General features: G+C 41.9%; 1 protein-coding gene across 1 annotated transcript; it reads right to left on the bottom strand.

The window, feature by feature from the left end:
* Nucleotides 1-95: 95 nt before the first annotated feature.
* CCDC125 (coiled-coil domain containing 125) lies at nt 96-26,461 on the bottom strand. The gene is made up of 12 exons (XM_028139577.2): nt 26,426-26,461; nt 18,497-18,836; nt 15,119-15,177; nt 13,799-13,885; nt 12,910-12,987; nt 11,909-11,994; nt 10,745-10,827; nt 7,776-7,891; nt 6,664-6,771; nt 4,894-5,068; nt 1,696-1,826; nt 96-654 (listed from the first exon to the last, which is right to left on the bottom strand). Exons 2-12 carry the CDS (start codon nt 18,795-18,797, stop codon nt 349-351), a joined length of 1,530 nt encoding a protein of 509 aa, XP_027995378.2. The 5' UTR covers nt 18,798-18,836; nt 26,426-26,461; the 3' UTR covers nt 96-348.

The raw sequence follows: 26,461 nt of genomic DNA, 5'->3' as shown, positions 1-26,461 counted from the left end.
GGCATTGTTGTTTCTTAGAGCATTAATTTACATTATATTCTTGCTTGAGCCGGTCAATGATGCTATAGTCATTCTAAATAGTTAAATAATTTTTCTCAAAATAACATTTTTGTTTTTAAGATGTTGGCAAATAAGATTTTATAAAATATAGTAATGTAATTTATATATGTCACCACAAAATACTAGTAAATTTCTTATAGAAAACATTTGAGTATTTAAGCTGCCTCCTAACATTTAGAAATACCCGGAAAACATACAATTTCTGAAGATGTGGCAATGTTTACACAATCCTTTTTCAAAGTCCCTTGACATAAACAGTTCTCGGTTCTAATTTCAACTGGTTTATCTTCAAAAGATGATATTTCGTGGCAAAGAATGAGATCTTTTCAGAGTTCTATAGTTTTGATCTGTATGAAGATGCTGGATTGAACAAACACAGCCCACAGAATTAAAAATGTGAACACTTGAATGTACAGGATCATGCAAAACAGAGAATTCTGAAGTTTTCTGCTTGGGGTGTTTTAATGGAAAATTGTTTTTCATGGGATTTTTTTCTTTATTCTCCCTTGAGCCTCTGTCTTTGTCTTCCAGTGCCCGGGCAAGCATGTAGCTAACTTTTCTCTGATGAGCCAAAGCTTCTTCTTTATCATTCAGCTGCATTCACAGGAATTAAACATGTGCCAGTTAGTCAACAAGTAACAGTATAGAACTATAGTCAGAATTATTTTATCAAAATGTTCAATCTAGACTTGTGTGCATGCATATGAGCCTATCCAACGGTTAAGTTCAACAGGGGGTTGGGGCATCCGTGGGGAGGGGTGTGGGATGGGAATGGGGGGATGAGGACAGATATGTGACACCTTAATCAATAAAGAAATTGGAAAAAAAAAAATGTTCAATCTGGCCCTAGCCTGTTTGGCTCAGTGGATAGAGTGTCGACCTACAGACTAAAGGGTCCCGGGTTTGATTCTGGTCAAGGGCACATGCCTGGGTTTCGGGCTCAATCCCAAGTAGGGGGTGTGCAGGAGGCAGCCAATCAATGATTCTCATCATTGATGTTTCTCTCCCTCTCCCTCTCTGAAATCAATAAAAATATGTTTAAAAAAAATTGCCAAACTGTTTTAAAAAAATGTTCAATCTGTCAAGTCAATCAATATGAATTAATTAGGTGTCCACTCATTCCCAAGCTTCATGCTAAAAGTTATTGAGGATATTTTTTTCAAGGAAGAAGAGAAAACTATTCTTTCTGCTGAAAATTGTAAATCATCTGAAGGGAGGAGGAAATACATATAGAAGTGTATATATATATATGTAAAATCAACATGTACTTATCTCTGTAAAAGAAGGTGAAGTTAAATATAAAATTGTTTTTACATTTATATGCAAATAACACTCTCCTATAGATAAGCATGTTTGTATAATGTGAGTCTCTTAATTTGGTCCTCTGAAATGGGGATAACAGGACTGGTTTCAAGCATGTGGCAGTGATTAGAGGATCTCTGAGGAAGTGGATAAGTACGAGGTCTTGTCATAAACCGTATTTCAGTGCAGATGACAGATGCCTGGAGTTAATTATGGGGTGCCCCCTCAGAGGTGGAGCTTATGCAGAGAGTGTAAGGAGATGAAGGGGCATAAAGGTTAAGTGTAGAGTGGAAGAGTTGAATTAATAAGCAAAAAGAAAGCAAAGATACTAACCAAATCTATTAGCATCTTAAAGACTTCCTGAGGATTATCCTGGTCTTCAGTCTTCTTGGAATTGTTTTCTGAAGGGAGCATACCCAACAGTTTCTGCCCTAAGGTCTTCTTAGTCCTTTGTGATAGTGATCCTGAAATTGAACATGAAAATCCAGCTGAGACATAAAAAGACACAGATGTAGCACTTCAGGAAAGGGGTACGTATGACCCACGGCTAATTCTCTCCTCGGGAGACCGCTGCACAGGTGAGTCAGCACAGTGGAGGGGCAAGAGCACAGGCTTTAGCGCCAACATAGTAAATGCAAGGAGAGGGCCACGTGGGAATCCAGAGCAGCACGCTGCCATTCTGTTGCATCACCGCTCCTCAGCTGGCTGCCATGGCTGCCCCCGGGAGAGGGTGCAGCCCATGCTACCAGATCATTCAAGTCCTCCAGAGGAGCCAGCAGTCCAGATTTGTATGTGATATCTCCCAATTTTAGATGTCAGCCACTTACCCACATTATTTGAGAACACCATGCAGAACCCCACAAAACATAGGCCAGTGGCCTCTGAACCATGCAAACTCTGCTTTAGAACCAGAAAGACCTGGACTTGAATCTTCACTTAGCCACTTGCTAACTGCATGACCTTGGACAACTTCTGAGCTTCATTTCCTTACCTCTAGAATAGGAATAGTACCTGTGCCTCAAGGTTGCTGTGGTATTAAATAATAGAGCATCCACTGCGGGAGGAGAGTGGGCAGTTAGCATTTAATGGGTACAGAGTTTCTGTTTGGGAAAATTAAAAAGTTCTGGAGATGGATGGTGGTGATGGTTACACAACAATGTGAATATGCTTAATGTTACTTAAAAATGGCTAAGGTGGTAATTGTTTTACCACCAAAACAAACAAACAAAAAAATCCACAGCTGTGAAAGCATCTAGCCCAGGTACTGACAATGTTGAAAAATCCACAACCTGAAGTATGTGCACTAACGTTCTTCTTCATCCATAGAAAGAATGTAATTTATAGTACAAGGTACAAAATTAATAGATTTATACAGAGAAAATGTCAAGATTGTTTTTGGAATGCTTTGCAAAAGGTCTGCTGGGAAACCGAGAGCAGATAAACCACAGTGACTGGGGCTCACACCTGATCTCTTCTGTGAGCAACTGTGGCAAAGTGGAAACACCAGACCAGCTGACCCACTCGGCAACTTAGATGAGTGGATGAATCTGTCTCTACATTCAGCCTAAAAAAAGGACCTGTGCTTGTAAACTATCTCTCAGAACTTGTCTCACGAAGAAAAGTTGATGCCTTAAGTGCTAACCACACAAAAGAAAATGACCTGTAATAATCATCCTATACCTGCTCAGATTATTGGAATATAGTACTAGTAAAAGTAATCAAAATCTTGTCACTAAGAAACTCACAGTTACTGAAACTTGTAAGGACTTGTAAAGTCTTTTCAGAGATGAATCAATTATTTAAATTCTGCTTCTAAATTTCTCTGCCTTAAGGAAAAGCAAAGACTGGGAGCTACACCTATCAAATAATCTATGGAAAAGTTCCTAAGGTTTATTACTAGCTAAGAAAGGCAGGAATTCTGGAATATAAAATGAGTCCAGCCCTAGCTGGTTTGGCTTAGTGGATAGTGTCAGCCTGTGGACAGAAGGGTCCCGGTTTTGATTCCTGTCAAGAACACGTACCTCGGTTGCAGGCTCCTCCCCAGCCATGGCCCTGGTCAGGGCGTGTGCAGGAGGCAACCAATTGATGTATTTCTCTCACATCGGTATTTCCATCTTTCCATCTCTCTTCCACTCTCTAAAAATCAATGGAAAAAAATATCCTTGGGGCCTAGCTGGTTTGGCTCAGTGGGTAGAGCGTCAGCTTGTGGACTGAAGGGTCCCAGGTTCGATTCCAGCCAAGGGCACATGCCCGGGGTTGCCAGCTCGATCCCCAGTAGGGGGCGTGCAGAAGGCAGCCAATCAATGATTCTCTTTCATCATTGATGTTTCTCTCCCCTCTCCCTTCCTCTCTGAAATCAATAAAAATATATTTTAGGGAAAAAAAAATATCCTTGGGTGAGGATTAAAAAATAAATAAATAATATTAGTCCAGCCCAGTCAGTGTGGCTCAGTGATTGTCAACCTATGAACCAGGAGGTCACAATTCAATTCCTGGTGATAGGCTCCATCCTCAGTAGGGGGCATGCAGGAGGCAGCCAATCAATGATTCTCTCATCATTGATGTTTCTCCCTCTCTCTTCTCTTTAATCAATAAAAACATATTTTAAAATAATAATAAATAAAATGAGTCCACACTCAAGTGCTGAAATGAGTACAAATCTACCTCTTAAAAACCCAGCTTGGTCTACATAGCACTACCCTTACGGCCAATATCCATACATAGTTAGCGGGCCTTCTATGCAAGTGACAGAATGTGACAAGCTTTCGTAAGGTTACTTTTTAATCATGTCTTCCCCCTCCTTTCTCCCATCACTCTTCTCCCTACAATGCTGCCCTTAAAGAGTATACTTTGAAATAGTTGCAGTGTGGCTCCTATCAAAGGCATAGCAGAGAGAAGAGATGCCCGAGGATGATCGCCCACACATTTGTTGTCCATGACAGAAACAGATATTCTTAATGTTTCCCACTGATTCCTAAAAGGCTAAATACATGGACTATGTTTTATTTCCCTGGAAAAAATCACCTACCTTGAGTTGGACATTGAAGTTTTTGTCAAGGAATTATTATAGAAAACCATATAAATATTGATTTTGTACTTCCTATAAATTACTGTTGAGGACTTCACCATTATATTTGCTTAATGGCCTCTATAAGTCTCATGTCACAAAAACTTTTAGGAGTTAATTTCAGGACAATGTGGAATGCCATTAGAAGAGTACTAAAGATTATCCTGTTATTTTATGGCTTTGTTAATCCCAATAGCTCATCTGCATATATAATATCCAGTGACCCCTTTCTTCCAATAGATACTAAAATTTTAAATCACAACTGTATGCAAAATTTTAATTATATCATCAATTGTATTAAATACCGTATTTTCTGGCATATAAGACAACTTTTTAACCCAGGAAAATCTTCTATACACCCAGTCGTCTTATACGCCGGAAAATACGGTATGCTTAATCAACTTTGCTTATAACCAAGAACTTCCGAAATTATACCTGATTTTGTCATTATAGTTCATATTTACCATCCTCTTTAAGGTGCTTCCAATTTATCCATTTTGTTTCTTTTTTACACATTTTATCCATTTGTGTCAATCTTAGTGCCTGGTCATTTTTCCTCATTAATTGTTGCTCAAATGCAATTCTGAATGCATCTGCCATTATGTAAGCTTCTTCTTTTCTCTTCTGCAAAAGTTCCAGCTGGTTTTGAAAGAAAGTTTAAAAAGTATCAGAGGCAAAACCAGGATAATTCTTGCCTGAATGCTGAGTCAGATTAGCAAATGCAATCTCCCTGCCTAGCACGGGACTACTGTCTGTCTTTGGTCTGTTTCATCTGCTTTAGTTAGTACGTGCCAGTTCTCGCTGGCAGGAGCTGCCCACTCTGAACTGGATTACCAGAAATTCCCCTTGTGGTGCCTGTCAATTCTCTTGGACTTCATTATCACAGACAGGCCCTGTGTGTGTTCTGCCCCACTAGGGATAAGGGAGGCTGCCAAAGGCTGCATTTCAGTACTCCGCTGGGCCATTCCAGACAATACCCCTGAAAATGATTTTGAATATCATCTTTCAGACACCTCCTATAGTTGACCCTTACTCTGGTCTAGGTAATCGTATGCTTCTCCTAATGAATTCTTAATATTTAGCTGTTAGCTTTTCCATATAGTCTGAAGACTTTAAATTCCATACCTTCAGTAAAGGTAAAATATTTTTGAAATTATGGCCCATGCACTGTATTTGTTATTAAAGCCTAATTAAAATGACAGCTGCCATTTTATTAAATGCTGGGCATGTGCTAAACATATATCTACTTCCTCTATTTCTTACAACCTCCCTCCAAACTAGTTATTACCCTTTGTCTAACATATGTGTCCAGAGCCAGAGCTAGACAGTGATGGACCTAAGATCAAAGCTAGGTTTGGTAGCACAAAGGCTCCTTCCACTGAGCCTCACTGCTCTTCTAATAAGCTTCATGTTGATCTCATTAATCAGTGTTGCAAATCCTAGTAATTTTAAGTATAAGTGCACCTTTTCCTCCAATCCTATATAATAAAAGAGTAATATGTAAATTGACCCTAACAGCAGAATGACTGGGAATGACTGGTCGCTATGACGCACACTGACCCCCAGGGGGCAGACGCCCAACATAGGAGCTGCCCCCTGGTGGTCAATGCGCTTCCACAGGGGGAGCACCACTCAGCCAGAAGCCAGGTCATGGCTGTCCAGCACAGTGGTGGTGGCGGGAGCCTCTCCCGCCTCCATGGCAGTGCTAAGGATGTCCGACTAATGGCTTAGACCCACTCCCTGTGGGAAGCGGGCCTATGCCATTAGTCGAACATCCCCCGAGGGCTCCCAGGCTGCCAGAGGGATGTCTGACTGCCAGCTTAGGCCTGGTCCCCCAGGGAGTGGGCCTAAGCCGGCAGGTGGACATCCCCCAAGGGGTCCCGGACTGTGAGAGGGTGCAGGCCAGGCTGAGGGACTGACCCCCACTCCCCCGAGTGCACAAATTTTCGTGCACCAGGCCTATAGTATATAGTATAAACAAAAGAAATAGAATTTAGGAAGTATTAACTACAATCTTAGGCAAACAACTTTATGTGGCTACAGTATCATGCCAAATACTATTTGTATTCTGGAACTATGTCCAGTTTATAAGTTAATGCTATTGTATAAAACTAAGCATAAGATCCACCACCAATGACTACTAAAATGAAGCTAATAATTGCAGATACTTCCATTTATTCTACTATTAATAGAGAAACAAAACCAAAGCTTTTACTGTTCTGATAATACGATACCTCTTGTTTGAGCTGAAGAAGCCTTTTCTGAGCAGATGCCGCCGTTTTGGCACAGGAACAGGGGCTCCCTCCAGGACCATGACAAAGGCAGGCTCCAAGGACCGCAAGCTTTAAATCCAAAAGCATTACCCTGTTACTAAGTGTCACACTGCTTAGCTGGACAAAATTGCAGGGGCACGCCCACACATACCCATGCACATTTCTAGTCAAGCATCTTATTCAAAGAAACTGGAAAGGAAAACAAAAATAGAAGAAAACTGAGACCAGCATTTCAGGACCCAAGAGAAGGTTCATTACATGCAAATGAGGAAAGAATGTTGTTACTTGGAACAAAAACATAATGGAATTCTACCTTCCTTCTTTTCACTCTCCACCTTCACCTTTAACCTGGCACCAGTTTCCTATAATTCTGAATCCTTGGCAGAACTTGACCTAGTGAAGCCAATATTAACATCCACAATGTGGACTTCCTGTGACTGGACTTGGCCCTGCTCCCAGCATTCATTACTGCTGGCTCCTGTCAGGGAGAGTCACATACTCAAAAATGAATGAATTTTAATGTCAATGAGAAAAGCAATCATCTGTCCATTCCTAAAAAAACAATCTATGGCCCTAACCAGTTTGGCTCAGTGGATAGAGCATCGGCCTGCGGACTCAAGGGTCCCAGGTTCGATTCCGGTCAAGGGCATGTACCTTGGTTGCAGGCACATACCCAGTAGGGAGTGTGCAGGAGGCAGCTGATCGATGTTTCTCTCTCATCAATGTTTCTAATTCTCTATTCCTCTCCCTTCTCCTCTGTAAAAAAATCAATAAAATATATATTTTTTAAAATCTATGATTATATACCGTGAAACCCTCCTAACATAGCTTCTGCTAAAATTGTAAAACTAAGGAATAAAAGGAAGGAAATGGCTAACATATCCCTTAATCTCCAAGAATGACATGCATGAAGGATGTGGTACTAGCAAGACAAGAGCCGAACTAGACAAACCCATGGGCGCCTCAGTCTCAAATTGTAAGTATGATGCTGTAACAGAGAAATGTGTAACAGATGGTGACGGTGGGAAGTAGAAAATTTCCATCCTTCTAAGCTTTCATACCTGCTTACCTACCTCAAGGCCCGAAACCTCTGTAAAGTCACTTTTAGCATCGCACGTGTTTTCCTGAGCCGTCTTCTGCTGTTTGATTTCAAGCATCGCAAGGGCCTCCAAATACTGCTGATTCAAGCCTAGGAAGGGCCATACAAGGAAGTGTTAGTTATGAGGGCTAACTCTGGTCTCACCTAATCTTGTCACATCAACATCTGTACTCATTCCTTACAAGCAATGCATATACAACAGGCATTGCCCACAAAATTTGGCCCCATCCAGAAAATCTGCTAGAATAGTGGGAATGGATGGAGTGAGAGAATACATGTGTAACACTAGATAAAATGTTATTACTTCTAATGTGGAAGTATCTTAACTTTGCAACCTAAGTCTGGTCTTCATTTACTCGGAAAATTTGTAGCATTTTCAAAGAGAAAATATACAAAGGCAAATTATTCAGAGACTTTGTAGATAGTGAGATAACCAGATGATAGAATCTCATATTTGTTTTTTTGTCAAATGTACCAGCAATCAGCCCTAGCTGGTTTGGCTCAGGGAATAGAGCATCGGCCTGCAGACTGAAGGGTCCTGGGTTCAATTCTGGTCACGGGCACATGCCCAGGTTGTTAGGCTCTACCCCCAGGAGGGGGTGGGCAGGAGGCAGTCAATCAATGATTCTCTCTCATCATTGATGTCTCTATCTCTCTCTCCTCCCTCTCTCTTCCTCTCTGAAATCAATCAATCAATATATATATATATATTTTAAAGTACCAGTGATCCAAACTCTATCAGATTTTTTTATTAAGAATTTTCACAAGAGGATCTCCAACCATTTAGAACATTTCTGCTATTTACTGGAGAGCAGAAAACAGTAACTTCTCCCCTCGTTGCAGGGTGGAGGGGGAGGGAGCATGGGGAGGGGTTGTCATGAGCAGCTTCTGTCTGGAGTGCTAACCTAACACAGGAGAAATCTCCACCTGCTCAAACCACTGGTACGGAGAAGCACCGTGTGTGTGTGTGTGTGTGTGTGTGTGTGTGTGTGTGTGCAGTTCTCACCCAGGGGCATCCCACAACTCACTCAACTACACTAGGCAAAGTGCCTCTCTCAGGACATGACCCGACTCAGAACTCAGTTTTGTCCCCTTCAAGCTACCACTTTAAAATAGTTTCTGTTCAGAAGGAAGGATCCATATCTCCTCTTAGAATTTTATAAAAAGTTGGTACCACCTTAATATTCCTAAAACACTTTAATATTCTTTCATTAATTTTTGTCATAAGGTAGCTCATTATATGAGGAATGTCTGTGTGTGTGGCGGGGGTGCACACATATACACCTGACCCTTGAACAACACGGGTTTGAACTGCGTGGGTCCACTTATACACCAATTTTTTTCAATAAATATACAGTTGACCCTCCTTTTCCCTGGATTTCGCATCTGCTGATTTAACCAACCTCAGATGGAAATACTGTTTTCAATCCATAGTTGGGAATCCATTGATGTGGAAGGCTGATTGTATGCATTGTTCCACACCATTTTATATGGGGGATTTGAGCATCCAAGTATTCGGTCTTCCTTAGAGTGGGTTCTGGAACCAATCCCCCACAGATATGGATGGATGACTTAGTTTTCAGGGAGTCAAAAGTTATATGTGAATTTTTGACTGCATGGGGGTTGATGCCCCAACCTCCCCCTGTGTTGTTTATTTTTAAAATATATATATTTTTATTGATATCAGAGAGAAAGGGAGAGGGAGAGATAGAAACATCAATGATGAGAGAGAATCATTGATTGGCTGCCTCCTGCACACCCCCACCTTGGGATTGAGCCCACAACCCAGGCATGTGCCCTTGACCAGAATCGAACCCAGGACCCTTGAGTCCACAGGCCAATGCTCTATCCACTGAGCAAATCTGGCTAAGGCAACCCCTCTGTGTTGTTAAGGGTCAACTGCAAATGTAAAAAATGTCTAATTCTTAAACGAGTCAAATAATATTTTGAAAAATTAAGGATAACTGCATTAGTGATAAAGTCACAGGAAAGAAACTAATGTTAAATAACTATATAATTATAAACTTTCCCTACTAGTGTCCCAAGAGAACCTATACCTACTAGGGTTCCTCAAACATCAGGTGCTCTACCATTTATTTTCCAGAGTATAAAAGATAAATGATACAGGAGAAATAGGGAGAAATTGTTTAATAGGTTTGAGGTTTTATTTTAGAGTGATGGAAATGTTATGGAACTAGATGGTTCCACTTTTTAAAACTATTTATTATTAAGTATTGGTTTTGGGTGTATGCTTAGTGGTTAGACAATCATATACTTTACAGAGTGTTCCCCTGATAATTCTAGTACCCCAATTGGCACCATACGTAGTTATCACAATATTACTGACTGTTTCCTATGACTTACTTACCTGTGAGTATTTTGTAATTAAATGGTTCACTTTTACTTATTTTTTTATCACCATTTATCCCCCATACACCCTCTCCCACCTCCACCCATCCCCTCGCCCTGAGAATTGTTCACTTTTTTTTTTTTTTTTTTTTGGTAATGTATTTTTATTGATTTCAGAGAAGAAAGGAGAGGGAGAGAGAGATAGAAACATCAATGATGAGAAGAATCATTGATTGGCTGCCTCCTACACACCCCCTATAGGGGATCAAGCCCACAACCCAGGCATGTGCCCTTGGCTGCAATCAAACCTGGGACCCTTCAGTCCACAGGCCGACGCTCTATCACTGAGCCAAACCAGCTAGGGTGAGAAATGTTCACTTTTAAATGGTAATTTTGTTACATGGATTTTACCTAAAACATTTTTAAAATTAAAAACACCTAAATGATGCATTTCTTCTATTATTCTTAAAATATATTACTTCTAAATATTAGCACTTCATCTCTATTGATATGTATGTTATTAACATAGGACACTATATAAAATGAATCTTTTAACATAATATTTTAAAAGAATCATCAAAATACCACTCTTACTTGCATTTTCAGACTTCAGCATTTTAATTTCTTCTGTTTTTAGTTTCAAAGTTTCTTTGAGGACTGCATTTTCACAGTTTAGCCTGGGAAAAAAGTACCCACCAAATAACTAAAACATTAGTGCTTTGTACTTATATCAGAATGTTTTCACCCCATAAAACAAATATAATTTTTCCTACTTCCAAAGTCTAGAATTTATGTTATAATAGAAAGACAGTTTAAAGGAGTGTGGAAAGTTTATGAACATACTCTAAACCCTTAAGTATAGCTCAGAAAAAAATCAGAACCAGAAATAGCTCTAAGGCATCCATTTTGAATATTCATTCTCTTTACAGAAGTTTTAATTCAGCTTAAACATATCCTTGGATGAGGATTAAAAAATTAAAGTTAAATTCACACTAATGAAAGAGTTGATCAAAAGATTTTGTTTGAAAAAATAATGTCAATGCTAAAATAACTTGGGGAAAAAATGACTCTTACATTGTTTTTAAAAATACAGTTAGACCTACCTAGTTTTGCTCAGTGGATAGAGCATCAGCCTGTGGACCAAAGGGTCCTGGGTTTGATTCCAGTCAGGGGCACATACCTAACTTGCAGGCTCCTCCCCGGCCTGGGCCCTGGTCAGGGCTCATGCAGGAGACAACCAATGGATGTGTTTCTCTCACATCGATATTTCTCAATATTTCTCTCTGTCTTCCCTCTCTCTCCCACTTTCCCTAAAAATAAATGGAAAAAACATCTTCGGGTGAGGAATAACAAAAAAAAAGTAAAAAAATAAAAATACAGTTTAGCCCGGCCAGTATGGCGCAGTGCATTGAGATTCGTCCCATGTACCAAGAGGTCACCGGTCCGATTCCCAGTCAGAGCACACGCCCAAGTTTCAGGCTGGATCCCCAGTAGGGGGTGTGCAGAAGGCAGCCAGTTGAAGTTTCTTCCTCTCTCTCTAAAATCAATAACAACATAACAAATATTAAAAATACATTTTATACTATTTTTTAAACAAGAAAATTAAAACTAACAGAAAGACATGGAGCTGGTAAGTGAGCAAGCAATAAGAATTTTATAATACAGTTAGCTCAAGGAAGAAGAAGGCCTAAGCTACATTTGAATTACAAACATTTTAAAGATTCACAAAGAAAAACTATAGAATAATAATATGCAAACCTGTCATATTTTTGGGTCCAAGTTTCCTCTATATTTTTAGTTCTATTCTGATCAAATTCTATTTTCCATTGCAAGGCATTTATTTCCTATAGAAAGAAAGTAGCATTCAGGACATTGTGACTAGCTGAAATAAATAACATAATCTCTTCACAGAAACAGGTTCAAGAGGAAAAAAACTAAGTATTGCTCAAAAAGAGTATGACATTTGTAAACCCACATAACATACCACTTTAGCACTCAAAAGAGCTTTGCCAGCCGAAACCGGTTTGGCTCAGTGGATAGAGCGTCGGTCTGCGGACTGGGGGGTCCCGGGTTCGATTCCGGTCAAGGGCATGTACGTTGGTTGTGGGCACATCCCCGGTGGGGGGTGTGCAGGAGGCAGCTGGTCGATGTTTCTCTCATCGATGTTTCTGGCTTTCTGTCCCTCTCCTTTCCTCTCTGTAAAAAATCAATAAAATATATTTTTTAAAAAAAGAGCTTTGCCAAAGCTTGCTTACTATAGAAATTTAAAATTGTTTAGCTTAACAATTTGCTGGTCCAATCCTGGATTTCTCATCATTCCCCCCGAATCCCCTAACCCATGCAGACTCCACAAGCAAAATACACTCCTGGAAGTCTGAACCCAGGGCCGTTTCATCAGGGGAGAGTACCACCGGCACAGGAACGGGACCTCCGAGGGTGATTCCTAACTACTGTGTTAGTGAAGGTGAGGTGGCCAGACCAAGGCAGGCTCTGGAAGCAGAGAAAGAAAAGAAGAAAAATAGGAGGTGTCAACTTGGCAGGCCTCCTACTCTCTTAAAATGAGGAAATAAAAGAAACCTAACTCTTTGCCCATTTCACAATCTGGATTATAAGCTCCAAAAGGGAAGGAACCCTATGAAGTGAAGCACACCTAGCAGAGGGTGTGCACAAACAACATGTCCACTAATCAGGTGACCTTTAAGGAAATTCTGCTTGAGAGCTTGTTGGATTAACTACATCTATGCTAAAAATGCAAATACCTTCTCCAAGGATCTCTTTTCGTCCACAGTTTTTTGAAATATTGCCTGGGTATGACTTGTGGCTTTGCCAAATATTGCCTAAGAAAAAGAAAAATCACATCAGTACAAATCAAATTTCTAATCACTCCTATATACATGATGAAGTTAACATTTTTATTTTAAGACAACAGAAAAGTAATTTGAGATGAGAATTTCCACAGAGACCACCTTTTGTGGAGTGTTTGATAGTTCAAAAGTCAGAAGATGTTGGTTTGGGTCTTTCCCAATGAATGTGAGCATGCACGAAAGGATTTCCACACAAAGACTTGTACACAAACATTCAAAATGTCCAAAAAGTGGAAACCCAAATGCCCATCCACTGGTGAATGGATAAAAAAAAAGAAAAGAAACAAAATGTGCGATACCTGTATAATGGAATATTTTTTGGCAATAGAAAGGAAGAAAGTGCCGACACAGGCTACAGGATGCTTGAACTTCGAAAACATGCTACCTAAAAGAATCAGGTGCAAAAGAATCCAGACACATATTGTATGATTCTATTGATATGAAATAGAAAAGACAAATCTATACGACAGAAGGTAAATTATGGATGGGAATGGGAAGTGACTGCTAATGTGTACCTAGTTCCTTTTTGGGGTGTTGAAAATGTTCTAAAATTAGATTATGGTGATGGTTGCACAACTTCAGTTTAGTAAAAATGAACTGTATGCTTAAAACGAGTGAATTTTATAGCATGTAAATTATACTTCAATAAGACTGTTAAAAAAATCTAGACCTCAAAAAAGGACCTCAATTATATTGAGCACGGCGACTTTTGTTTTAAAAGCTAAAACTATACCACTTAGTACTGAAATGTGAAAGTGATGGACGTTTAAAAAAAACTTCTTACCATGCTCTGAAGAATTTTCAGTGCTGCCTCTTTACCTTCAAGCTGTCTTTGAGATGCCTCCAGTTCGGTTTTTAAATTTTCTACCTCCTGAGGAGAGAAATAAAGTGAGTCTTCTTATCGGCAATCCCAAATGATCAATTTGATAGTCTACATTTAAGCTCCACATCCAGTTTGACTGAATGCACTCTGACCTTATAAATGAGGTTGGAAATTACTATGGGCTCTGTAAGTGGACCAGTCAGACCACTATCAGGTGCCATTTGTAACTCAAAGCCCAAATCTTTTGCTTTTACCCATCTAGGCCACACAGCTAAGAATTTGAAAGAAAGGAAAAAAAAATTCCTTAGGCCACATAAAAGAAACATGAGTATTCACACAGCTACAGTAGTTATTATGGGTTGAATTGTTTCCCCCCCAAAGAAATGTTCAAGTTCCAACTCCTGATACTGTGACTGTGACCTTATTTGGAAATAGTCTTTGCAGGTGTAATCAAGTTAAAATGAGGTCAGATTGGATTAGGGTGAACCCCAATGACGGTGTCCTTATAAAATGAGAAAAATCTGGACACAGACACAGGGGACAAGGCCAAATGACGACAGAGGCGGAAACTAGAGTGATGCCGCTGCGAGCCAAGGAATGCCAGGAGCAAGCAAACATTGTCGGGAAGCTAGGAAGAGGTACAGGATTCCCCTCCAGACCTCTCAGAGGGAATATGCACCCCCCACCCACACACCTTGATTTTGGATTTCTGGCCTCCGGAGCTGAGAATAAATCTCTGTTGTTTTAAGCCCAGAGTGTGTGGCACGTTGTTCCAGCAGCCGCAGGAACCAGTACAGCAGCTTTCACAGGAGTCACAAACACATACCAAGATGGGCTGCCAGCTTCCCACAGGAAAGGCACCCTACCCCCCAGAAACTCCTGCTCCCAGCTGGCGGAGCCACCTCCTGGGAGCACCTGGCAAACTTTCTGGTCTTTCGACTTCAAAGAGGTTAAAGCAAATCAGGTTATTTCAAAACCATATATACAGGAAAGACCGATGGAAAGAAGTGGTAACTATTTTCTCCAGGAGAAGATTCAAGAAATAGTAGGAGTGGAGAGGTGCGGGGGGAACTGGAGGGCATATTTACGTAAAGAGCCTTTTTGAGAGATGAGGAGGGTAAGAAACTGAGGAGGCCAGCTCATAGTTTTACCCCATGGCTCCTCCTCAATATCTGGAAAGCCAACATTTGCCTTCCACACAATTTTAGGATTCCTTAAACAAAATATCTACCAGTGGACCTTTATCCCCATGATAATTTTTGTATTCACCAGAGTACCTACCTCTAATGTTTCATCAAGACGTTGCTTTAACTCTACATTTGACAATTCTGAATTAGAATCTATTAGAAAAAAAACAACAAAAAAACATTTTCTTTAACTAGTAATATAAGGACATTTGCTTATAAATTATCAAATATAGATTTCCCCTAAATTGCAAAGAGAAATGAATTGTAATAAACCAAAAAATGATAAAAATAGGTAGCTTAAAATATTTCACAAATGAAGAGACACATACTTTGAATAAAAAGACTTCAAAAAAGGACTCTAAAATAAAACTGTTGTTGCCCTAGCTGGTTTGGCTCAGTGGATAGAACGTCAGCCTGCACACTGAAGGGTCCTGGGTTCAATTTCAGTCAAGGGAACATGCCTGGGTTGCAGGCCCAATTCCCAGTAGGGGGCATGCAGGAGGCAGCCAATCAATGCTTCTCTCTCATCATTGATGTTTCTATCTCTCTCTCTCCCTCTCCCTTCCTCTCTGAAATCAATAAAAAAATATTTTTAAAAAACTGTTGTTAATCATTTGGTCAGTTACTACATATTACTACTATACAAACACAATACAAAAACACATGAATGTTGGTGAGTGAACTAAATAAGTTTGGGTGCTGGCTTAAATTTGATCAATGTAGTGATATGAATAGCTAAGAAATAACCTGAATTTAATTTATTTCCAACGAGAATGACTAGCAGTCTCCTGTGACTTCAATAATTCTCTCCTTATGTGATCAACTGAGACATTACACTGAGCTTTCCAGGAGCTTCATTTTCATTGCAGTCTCACTGGCAACAGGAAAAGGTTAAAGTGGCAAGTTACAAGCAGGAGGAAAAGAAGAAGAAAATTAGACAGAATATTTTGAGGAATATTAAAATTTTCTCAAAACAATTTTTTCCTTTGCTATTCTGAATTTTCATCAACAAGACAGTATCCAAGGTAAAACCTATTTCATGTTTTTACTCTGATGATGCAACGTTTCAAAGGGGGGACAAAAGTGACATTGGATTGACAATGACAAGTTCTGTTTTATTAATACTTGTTGTAGGCAGAACAATGGCCCTCGACAATGCCCACATCTTAATCCCCATAACCTGTGAATACATAGCAAAAAGGACTTTGCAGATGGGATGTACTTGGAGATGGAAGAGTACCCTGGGATACCCAGGTGGGTCCAATGTACTCACAGGGTCCTTATCCATGAAAGAGGAAGGCAGGAGAGTCAGTGTCAGAGTGACGCGGCATGAGAAAGACCCCACCAGCCAAGTGGACCATGGCCAAGAAATGCAGGCAGCCCTAGAAGCTGGGAATGGCCAGGGAACGGACTCTCTCCTAGAGCTTCCAGAAGGAAGGCAGCCCTGCCGATGGCTTGGTTTTAGCCCAGTGAGACCTGTTTTGGACTTCTGACCTACAAAACTGTAAGATAATAAATGTGTTTGCGTTTTGTTTTAAATATATTGTATTGATTTTTACAGAGAGGAAGGGAGAGGGAGAGAGAGTTAGAAACATCGATGAGAGAGAAACATCAATCAGCTGCCTCCTGCACACCTCCCACTGGGGATGTGCCCGCAACCAAGGTACATGCCCCTGACCAGAATCGAACCTGGGACCCTTGAGTCTGCAGGCCAACGCTCTATCCACTGAGCCAAACCGGTCAGAGCTGTGTTTTGTTTTAAACCATTAAATTTCTGGTAATTTGGAAATAATCTATTAGGAAACTCACACAACATTCTCACCTAGGATCGGGTCAACTTTGATAAAAGATAAAAGTCCATAACCCAACAAAACAAGAGCTCATACTATTACTATTGCATCTTGTTTCTATCCCAGTGGTTTCCCCATATTTTTACAAAGCATCATATTCAGTTTTCAACATCTAGCTTGCAAAACACCATGCACTCCTATGCATGATAAGAAATTGGAAGAAAAATACATAAATAATCCCATCCTAATTTCAAGAAGGATTTTGAGGGATAGGGATAGATCCCCAGCTACATCATGTTGTTTGTAAATCTAAAATCCTGTTTCTTAAATTACTTTTGTGTTGTTCTAATGTGTGTTGGCTCCACTTTGGTGGGGAAGTTTTACAATGTGGATTACAAAAGTCACAGTCACAAAAGCTGTGCCACGGAGTAGGCATGGCCTCATCCTTGGGTTCCCAAACGCTGTGGAGTTGTATCATTCTATCACAGTATGATCTGCATTTTATTCTTTCCTTAATGTACAGCATCCTTTATGTTTAGTTATGATAAGTGAAGATTAATTTTTTGTGTTTTAAAAATATGTTTTTATTTATTTCAGGGAGAGGGAGAGAGAGAGAGAAACATCAATGATAAGAGAGGATCATTGATCAGCTGCCTCCTGACACACCCCCTACTGGGGATCGGGCCCACAACCCAGGCATGTGCCCTGGCTGGGAATGAAACCGTGACCTCCTGGTTCATGAGTCAACAATGCTCAACCACTGAGCCACCCCGGCTGGGCAAGACTACTTACTTTTGTTTTGCTAATTTTTGAGAATTTCGTGACATCCCTAAAATAACCAGAAACTTGTGTGTTCTGCTGGTAACACTCCTTCCCCAGATAAGCACTGGGCTTGCCTGCTCAAATGTCACCTCCTTAGCAGGCCTCCCCTGACCCTTGCCTAAAATAGCAGTGCCCCCGCCCCTCCAATCACTCACTATCCCTTCCCTTACCACTGCCTGATGTTATACAGCTGCTGATTTGTAGGTTTATTCTGTCTCCTAGACTACAATTAGGGCCTTGGACAATTTTGTTCAATGATGTTATTCCCAGAGCTTAGAACTGTCCCAGGCACCTAATAGGTATCCAGTAAATATTTTTTGAATAAGAAAAAAATAAAAAGGAATACCTGAAGTATACCACTATATCACACACACAAAAAAAAAGCAAGGTAGGTAATTATTCACTGATATAACTAACATATGTGTATTAATGCAGAATAACTAGCGTAGCCGAAACCGGTTTGGCTCAGTGGATGGAGCATCGGCCTGCGGACTGAAAGGTCCCAGGTTCAATTCCGGACAAGGGCATGTACCTTGGTTGTGGGCACGTCCCCAGTGGGGGGTGTGCAGGAGGCAGCTGATCGATATTTCTCTATCATCGATGTTCTAACTCTCTATCCCTCTCTCTTCCTCTCTGTAAAAAATCAATAAAATATTTTAAAAAATAAATAACTAGCGTACTTCGCAATTTGAACAATTCTTAGAAATAGAAACATCAATTACCTTTGAACCATCACCAATCTCAAGAGGTGAATAAAGAAACATTTCTAAAATGCACTCTGGTGACCACTGTCCTGAGTGGGGAGGCGGAAGCACTGACCGGACTCACAGGGGAGGGAGGTGGGGACACGGCATTCTTACCAGTGCTGCTGTGTCGCCTGTGATGGGGGGTCCTGGACCCTTCACGGTATGTGCCTTGAGGCCTGGAATGCTGAAAAATAGCACCACTCCTCTCTTCCCCCTTTCTGGGAAATGGGGGAGGGCTAAAGGTCGTCTCATCTGATCTTTTTCTAGATGTGAATAAATGTGAAACTTGCGCTTCATAAATACCGCCGGGCCTCCTTCCGAGGCCATACCCTAAATCGCCTTCTGCCATGTCATCGTCCTCTGCTTCCCAGGTCTGCGCCCCGGCCTCACTCGGTGGCCTCAACACCCTGCTCATCAGCCAGGTGCCGCGGTCACCATAAGGAAAACAGGTTACCTGCAGGGAAGAAAAACAGTAGTTAGCACGCCGTCAGCAGAAGAAAGGTGGGTTTTCCAGGGCAGAAAAAGTTCCTTTTCGTGTGAGCACCAGCACACAAACGCAATCCAACTCAACATTTTAGGACTCACTGGTGAGAAAAATGCCCACTTCTTATTTCCAACAAGCAGCAAAGGGTAAGGAAGCAGGAAAGGCAGTTACTGAGTAACCTCCTGACCAGGATAAAGCAGATGGGTCTTTGCCAAGCTTATAAAGGAAAAGGTCCTGTTTTCACAAGCCTAAAAGCTACATAAAATTCAGACAAGTCTCTGAAAAAAAACAAAAAACAACAATGAGCCTTGCAATGAAGGACTAAGATCGTCCTGCCTCTGTCCCCTCACAGCCCTTTATTCAATTCAGATGCCCAGGGCTCTTCCGGTTCCTCCTACAGCCCCAGTGGGCTCCTTCGCCATTTCTGTGCAGACACTATTAGCAAAGGTTTTGTATGTGGGACAGTGATAGGTGGGAGGGGGGAAGGTGCCCCAGCTCCCTCTCAAATCAGATTGCCTCCGTTCAAAACCTGTTTCGCAATGCAACCAGCTTGGCAGACCGCAAAGCCTTTTCAGTGGCTGAGGGCCTGATGCCCATCTCTGCCCCGCCCTCAGCCCAGGCTGACTGCCCTGGCCTCCGGAGCTGTTGACCATGCATGCCAAGTACTCCTGCCCCAGAGCTTTGCGTTCACCCTGCCCCGGGGGGGGGGGGGGGGATGAATGCTCTTCCCCCAGAGAGTTGACAGCTGATTCCTCACCTCCTATGGGTCCTTCAGTCTTACCTTCTCAGCGGGGCCTTTCCTGGCACCCCATCTAAAATTGCAAACTTCTCCCTGTTCCACTTCTCTGCTTTGTCTTTCTCCTTGGCACTTATGACCTTCTAACATACCATATTTTACCCATGTTCACATCACGCCTCTAAAAGGGGAAAGGTAGTACGAAAGAGGGATCCCAGTGAAGCTGAGGGTGGCTCCAGCCTGCCTAGGATGCCTCTCAAGAGCTAGGGCACCCTGAAGATTTCCCCGGCCAGGGCCCAGACCTGCTGTGGAGGCCCCAAGAGAAATGTGAGCTCCACAAGGGCAGAGGTTTTCCTTTGTTTGGCTCACCACTCATTCCCAGTGCCTAAAACTGAGACGTAACTGGTGCTCAAGAAATCCTGTTTCATAAAAGAATAATAGCCCAGCTGGAGTGGCTCAGTTGGTTGAGCATGGACCTGTGCACTGAAAGGTTGCCAGTTCGATTCCCAGTCAGGGCACATACCTGGGTTGTAGGTTCGATCACTAGTTGGGGCACATACAGAAGGCAACCGATTGATGTTTCTCTCACATCAATGTTTCTCTCTCTCATCAATGTTTCTTCTCTCTCTCTCTCTCTCTCTCTCTCTCTCTCTCTCTCTCTTCCTCCTCTTCCCCTCTTTAAGCATGTCCTTAGGTGAGGATTAGCACACACACAAACAAAAAACCCAATGACAGCAAAAAGAATAAAGCAAAGAAAGACTATGCAAACTGAAATCAACTTGCCTCTAGGGCAGAAAAACAAAACCATCACCCCAGCAAGGCTGCACACTGGATACCACGGGGCTAAGGGCTGCCCTTCTTCCCAGAAGAAAACGTCTCCAGGTAGAAATGCCCTACAGGGAAATCATCCCTGAGCCTTCCCGGCCTGAAGCCCGTGCAGGCAGCTACCTGGTGACAGTGGCCTACCTGGTGGCTGGCGAGCACCTGAAATGCTCAGCCCAGTACAGAATGCAGTTAAGAGGGGCTTTCACCACCGATGTTACAAAACAGCTGCTTTGCTGTAGTTATTTAGAAATATTTCATCCTTTTCACAAGACTCATTAAAAAAAACAACCACCCACATCTGACATATTTTTCTAAATATCCTGCTGTTTAAGTAGTTGCTTACCAGGACTTTCAAAAAATAAATCTCATATATGCAGTCTTTCAAAAATAGTTGTATCTCATTTTTTACTGATCTCTCTCTTTTATTCTTCCACTGTTAAAACCATACATAGATGCCAAATAGATCAATGTGTAAAAGCAAAGGCCCTTAAGCCCTAGCCAGCGTGGCTCAGTTGGTTGGAGCATCATCCCCTACACCAAAAGGTGGTGGGTTTGATTCCCAGTCAGGGCACATACCCAGGTTGTGGGCTCAATCCCTGATCAGGGTGCATATAGGAGGCAACTGATCAATGTTTCTCTCTCTCTCTCTCTCTCTCTCTCTCTCTCTCTCTCTCTAAGAAAAAAAAAGGTCCTTAGAAGATTTGAGGTAATACATCATAAAAGAAGATACAAAGATGGAAAGACACTCAACATCATTAGTCATCAGGGGATTGTCGAATTAGACTACAATGAGATTCAATCACCTATTACTGCCAATTGCAAGTGTTGCCAAGATGTGGACATCCACATACACTATTGGTGGGAGTATAAAATGGTACAGACACTGTGAAAAGTTTGACAGTTTCTTTTCAACAGTGACCCAGCAATTGCATTCTTGTTATTTATCCAAGAGAAACAAAAACATATGTTCAGACAGAGATGTGTGCAAGAATGTTCATAGCATTATTCAAATTAGTCCCAACCTGGAAACAACCCATACGTCCATCAACAAGAAAACAAACAAGTTACAGTACATCCGTACAATACAATACAATACAATATATTCAGCAATAAATAATGAATTTCTGATATATGCAACAACATGGGTGAATGTTACGGACATTTATACTAACCAAAGAACCACATACAGTATGAAATCCTAGCAAAACTAACGTTCATAATAGACCATAGATCAACAGTTGCCTGGGATGGGAAGGTGAACTTCAAAGGGCATGAGAGAACTTTTTTGGATGATGGAAAAGTCTTATATCTTTTTTTTTTCTTCTATATTTTATTGATTTTTTACAGAGAGGAAGAGAGAGGGATAGAGAGTTAGAAACATCGATCAGCTGCCTCTTGCACACCCCCCACTGGGGATGTGCCCGCAACCAAGGCACATGCCCCCGACCGGAATCGAGCTCGGGACCCTTGAGTCCGCAGGCCGACGCTCTATCCACTGAGCCAAACCGGTTTTGGCAAGGAAAAGTCTTATATCTTGACTAGAATGATGGTTGTCAAAATGAATCCAACTGTCTACTTAACAATGGTGCATTTTAATATATGTAAATTTTACCTCAATAATATGATATTCCCAGAAAAAAATAAGGGAATTTTAACTGGATTAAGGAACAAGATGAGAAGTGTGCTAATCAGTTGTTCCCTCCTATATAAGAAAGTAATTAAAATGGGTGCCTTAAATCAGCAACAATTTTTAATAACATAATAATAGAGAGCTAGTACGTATTGCTTGCTTTCTGTGTTCTAGGCACTATTTTAAGTGCTTTACTTAGATTATTCTATTTATTCTTTACAAACACTCTGTAAGACAACACTGTTATTATTAAGTACAGTTAAACTGAAGCGCACACAGGTTAAGTAACACAGCTAACAAGAGCCAGAGCCAGAGCCAGATTCTGAATCCAGATCCCTGATGTCAGAGACACTGTTACACTCAGCCACTGCTTTGTATCATTTGGAGAATTTCAATGAGATTAACATCAGAGTTAATCAAGTCTCTATTACTACATCTAATAGAACTGAAAGTAAAAGCTTAAAATAGCTAGTTTTAGCAACACTCGACAGTCTGTTGGGCCCATTTTTATTTTTTTTTTTAAAATATATTTTTATTGATTTCAGAGAGGAAAGGAGAGGGAGAGAGAGATAGAAACATCAATGATGAGAAAGAATCGTTTATTGGCTGCCTCCTGCATGCCCCCTACCTGGAATCAAGCCCAAAACCCTCGGCATGTGCCCTGACAGGGAATCAGACCAGTGACCTCTTGGTTCATAGGTTGATGCTCAACCGCTAAGCCACACCAGCCAGGCAGACCCATTTTCCCCAAAAAACTTTAATAAAATCATCTTGGTTCCTTTACAAGTTTACTTCCTAAATAAGTAAGTTCTATTTTTATTTGTCAGGGTAGATAGGAAGTTATGTGTTACCTAAGAGGCTGTGTTTTACCTCTAGTGCAGCAGATTCCTGTTTATAACCTCGTATCTCTGTTAAGGAGGGTGTGGTCAGGGTTAGGCAGCCAGCAGTGAAGAAAATGGAATTGGTCAACACAAAGGAAAAATGCAATAAGAGGAAAGAATATGCAACCACAGGATTAGCTAAGAATATTTTTTAATGCACCCCATATATTCAGGCATCATGAGAACATCTTCCTGCTATTAAGAGTTTACATGGTCCAATGCCCTACTGTTTTTTAAAATGTAATTCAGCAACTGTTGGCTGTGGACCCTCCCACTTTTTATATACTAATAGTAATATTAACGTGGAATGCAATCAAATTAAACTTGACTTTTGGAACATATTACTAACATTCCATTCGACTAGTTTTAAATGCATTCAATGTTGACAACCAGGGAGGCAGTAGATGTGCAACAGAGAAGGCCTGGCCTTGGGATTTCTGGGTTCAAATTTCACTCCACTACTGCTATTCTGTGGTCCTGGGCAAGTCATTTAACTTCTTGGAGCCTGTCTTCAAATTTCCAAAAGGGTTTAAGCATAACTACTTTAGAGAGTTATGCTTAGCTCTATAAACCCTATATTTGGGCACCACTAATATATTTGAAATCAATGTTTAATGAATTAGAATTTGAGTATTAGTTTTGTCATTTGTCAAATGAAGGAATTGGACAAGACTTTTTTGTTCTTTTTTCTTCTTTTTTTATAATTCTTTTTTTTTTTAAAATATATTTTTTGATTTTTTACAGAGAGGAAGGGAGAGGGATAGAGAGCTAGAAACATCAATCAGCTGCCTCCTGCATACTCCCTACTGGGGATGTGCCCGCAACCAAGGTACACGCCCTTGACCGGAATCGAACCTGGGACCCTTGAGTCCGCAGACCGACGCTCTATCCACTGAGCCAAACCAGTTAGGGCCTTTTTTTGTTCTTTAGAGCCCTAAAATCCTAGTTCTGTATCAGCATTTTCCAAAGTGCCCCATTTTCCAAAGTGCCCCTAGTTCTATGAACTGTGAGGTGTTGCTAAGAATGAAAGAGCCCTCTGGTTTCATTAAGAGCTGTATTTTACTATGCCAGTCTAGGCACAGATGCCCAGCCTCAAACTATACAGGTAGTGGCAGAGCCAGAACTTAGGAACCATCTCTCTGGCTCCTTGTTCTGTGGTCTGGTCACTTGGGAAAGGCCAGAATGAACAGATTGCAGACTGAGCAATCATCCTACTTCTGCACTAAAACAACTCTCTGAAAAGAGACCAGTGACTCCCTAGTCACTAAATCTAAGACCTAGTCTCCTCCCTCAGCCACCTCCACTTCCGAAGAAGCTGTGCCTACTGACTCACCCCCAGGCCCCTGGTCCCACAGGAATCCTGGGGGGGGGGGGGTTTGAGGAGCCAAGAAACCTCCCGCCTGCACCCCCCCTCTTCTGACTCTCTCTTATCTGCCCCCTCAGGCTCCTTTCCTCTTCCAGGCCCTTCAGTATATGTTTGGCTTCCATTCTTAAAGACACATCTCCCGCAGGATATCCTGGCAGCAATTCAAACACAGCTTGTTTAAAAACAAATTCATTCCCCTCCCCAGTTCCAGCCGTGTCTCTTCCTGCGTCCTCTATTTTTGCAAACGCGGCAACCATGCTCTAAAACACCCAGGCCCAAAACTTTGGATTTTTTTTTTTTCTTCTCTTTGGTACCTTCAGTTGTCAAGTCCTCTAGATCCACAATCTCCCAATGCCTTGTCCTTCTTTGCGCCTGAACTTCACAGGCCTGGCTGAATTTCTTACGACTTCTCCTGGACTAAACCAATAATTCCCTAACAGTCAGTGGTCGGCAAACTCATTAGTCAACAGAGCCAAATATCAACAAAACAACGACTGAAATTTCTTTTGAGAGCCAAATTTTTTAAACTTAAACTTCTTCTAACGCCACTTCTTCAAAATAGACTCGCCCAGGCCGTGGTATTTTGTGGAAGAGCCACACTCAAGGGGCCAAAGAGCCGCATGTGGCTCGCGAGCCGCAGTTTGCCGACTATGGCCCTAACTGATCTACTCCAAGCTATCCTACACACTGTTGCCAAGCACAGATCCAGTGATGCCTGTCCATTCATGGCTCCCATGGCCTATATTATAAAAGTGTCGCTCTGTTGCCTGGCCAGTGTGGCTCAGTGGTTGAGGTCATGGTTCGATTCCCTGTCAGGGCATATGCCTGGGTTGCCGGCTCGATCCCTAATGTATAACGTGCAGGAGGCAGCGGATCAATGATTCTCTCTCGTCATTGATGTTTCTATCTCCTTCTCCCTTCCTCTCTGAAATCAATAAAAATATATATATTTTAAAAAGTATTGCCCTGTTTGCTACAAGAATCCTGTTTTCACTTCCTGTTTCAACTGTGAGTACTCCCTGGGCATGCTCTGTGCTTCCCCGTGAGAGGGCCTACATCTGCTCCCAGGTAGCCGCAGCCTGGTCACCTTCAGTTCTCTGCTGGGGCCAGTTCCCACCCCAGGGATGCTTCCTCCCCCTCACTCAGCCAGGCCCTCCAGACTACCCTGGCCACATGTGATTTCTCCTACCTCAGCCCTTCTAGCTCTGCACTAAACCTTTTACTAGTCCTTACTTCTTTTTTTTTTTTTTTTAACAGTCCTTACTTCTTACCTAATGTTTTTACTGAACACACCCCTAGTGCAGGGAGTATTTGTGTCTCATTTGCTTGTGCATAACAAGTGTTCCAAAGATATCTGACGGACAGCTTTAAAACAGAAAACAGATTCCTGCCTGGAAAACTGGACTAGGAGCATCCGCACCCAGTAGCCTAACAACTCTGGCCTTAGCAAACAAGTTGGTCAAACAAACAATTCCTGTCAGGCCTGGCAGAGAGCAATGGACTGGATCCCCGCCTGAACAATGGCCTGTCGCACAGCACCGGAGGATTTTGTTCTGTAACTTTTCCTGTTAAAGCAACTTTAGATTTACAGTAACTTGCAAACATAATACCGAGAACTCCTGTATATCCTTTACCTAGATTCCTCTAATGTTAATATTAGGGTACATTTATCAAAATTAAGAAGTTAACATGAACTAAACCACAGACTTCATTAGAATCTCCCCAGTTTTTCTTCTGATGCCCTTTTCCTGTTCCAGGATGCGACCCAGGAGACTACATTGCATTTAGTGCGCGGTCATGGTTAAGGCTCAAAATTAATAGAAAAAAATAAAGAAAGAAGGGAGAGAGGCAGAGCAGTCTTTCAAACCTATTCCTTATATTTTCAACGTCGGACAGGCCATGAAACCCGCATCAGCGGGAAAGGAGCCGGCTGGCCAGCTCGCCCACAGCCCGCCGAGTTTCCACGGAGGTGCGCCGCCCCGGGTCCTCCCCACGCGCGGTTCCCACCCGCGGGCTCTGCCCCGCCCCGGGCCCCGCCTTCCGCGAGGGAGGGTTTGGGACCCCGGACCCGGCCAGGAGCTGGGGACCCCGCCACCCTCGCGCCCCGCGCCCTGCGCTCACCCGGCGCTGAGCCTCCACGTCGCGCGCCGCCCCTCC

The sequence above is a fragment of the Eptesicus fuscus genome, chromosome 4, assembly GCF_027574615.1.
Source record: "Eptesicus fuscus isolate TK198812 chromosome 4, DD_ASM_mEF_20220401, whole genome shotgun sequence".
In the NCBI taxonomy this organism is placed as follows: Eukaryota; Metazoa; Chordata; class Mammalia; order Chiroptera; family Vespertilionidae; genus Eptesicus; species Eptesicus fuscus.
This window is presented reverse-complemented; position numbering and strand designations above follow the sequence as displayed.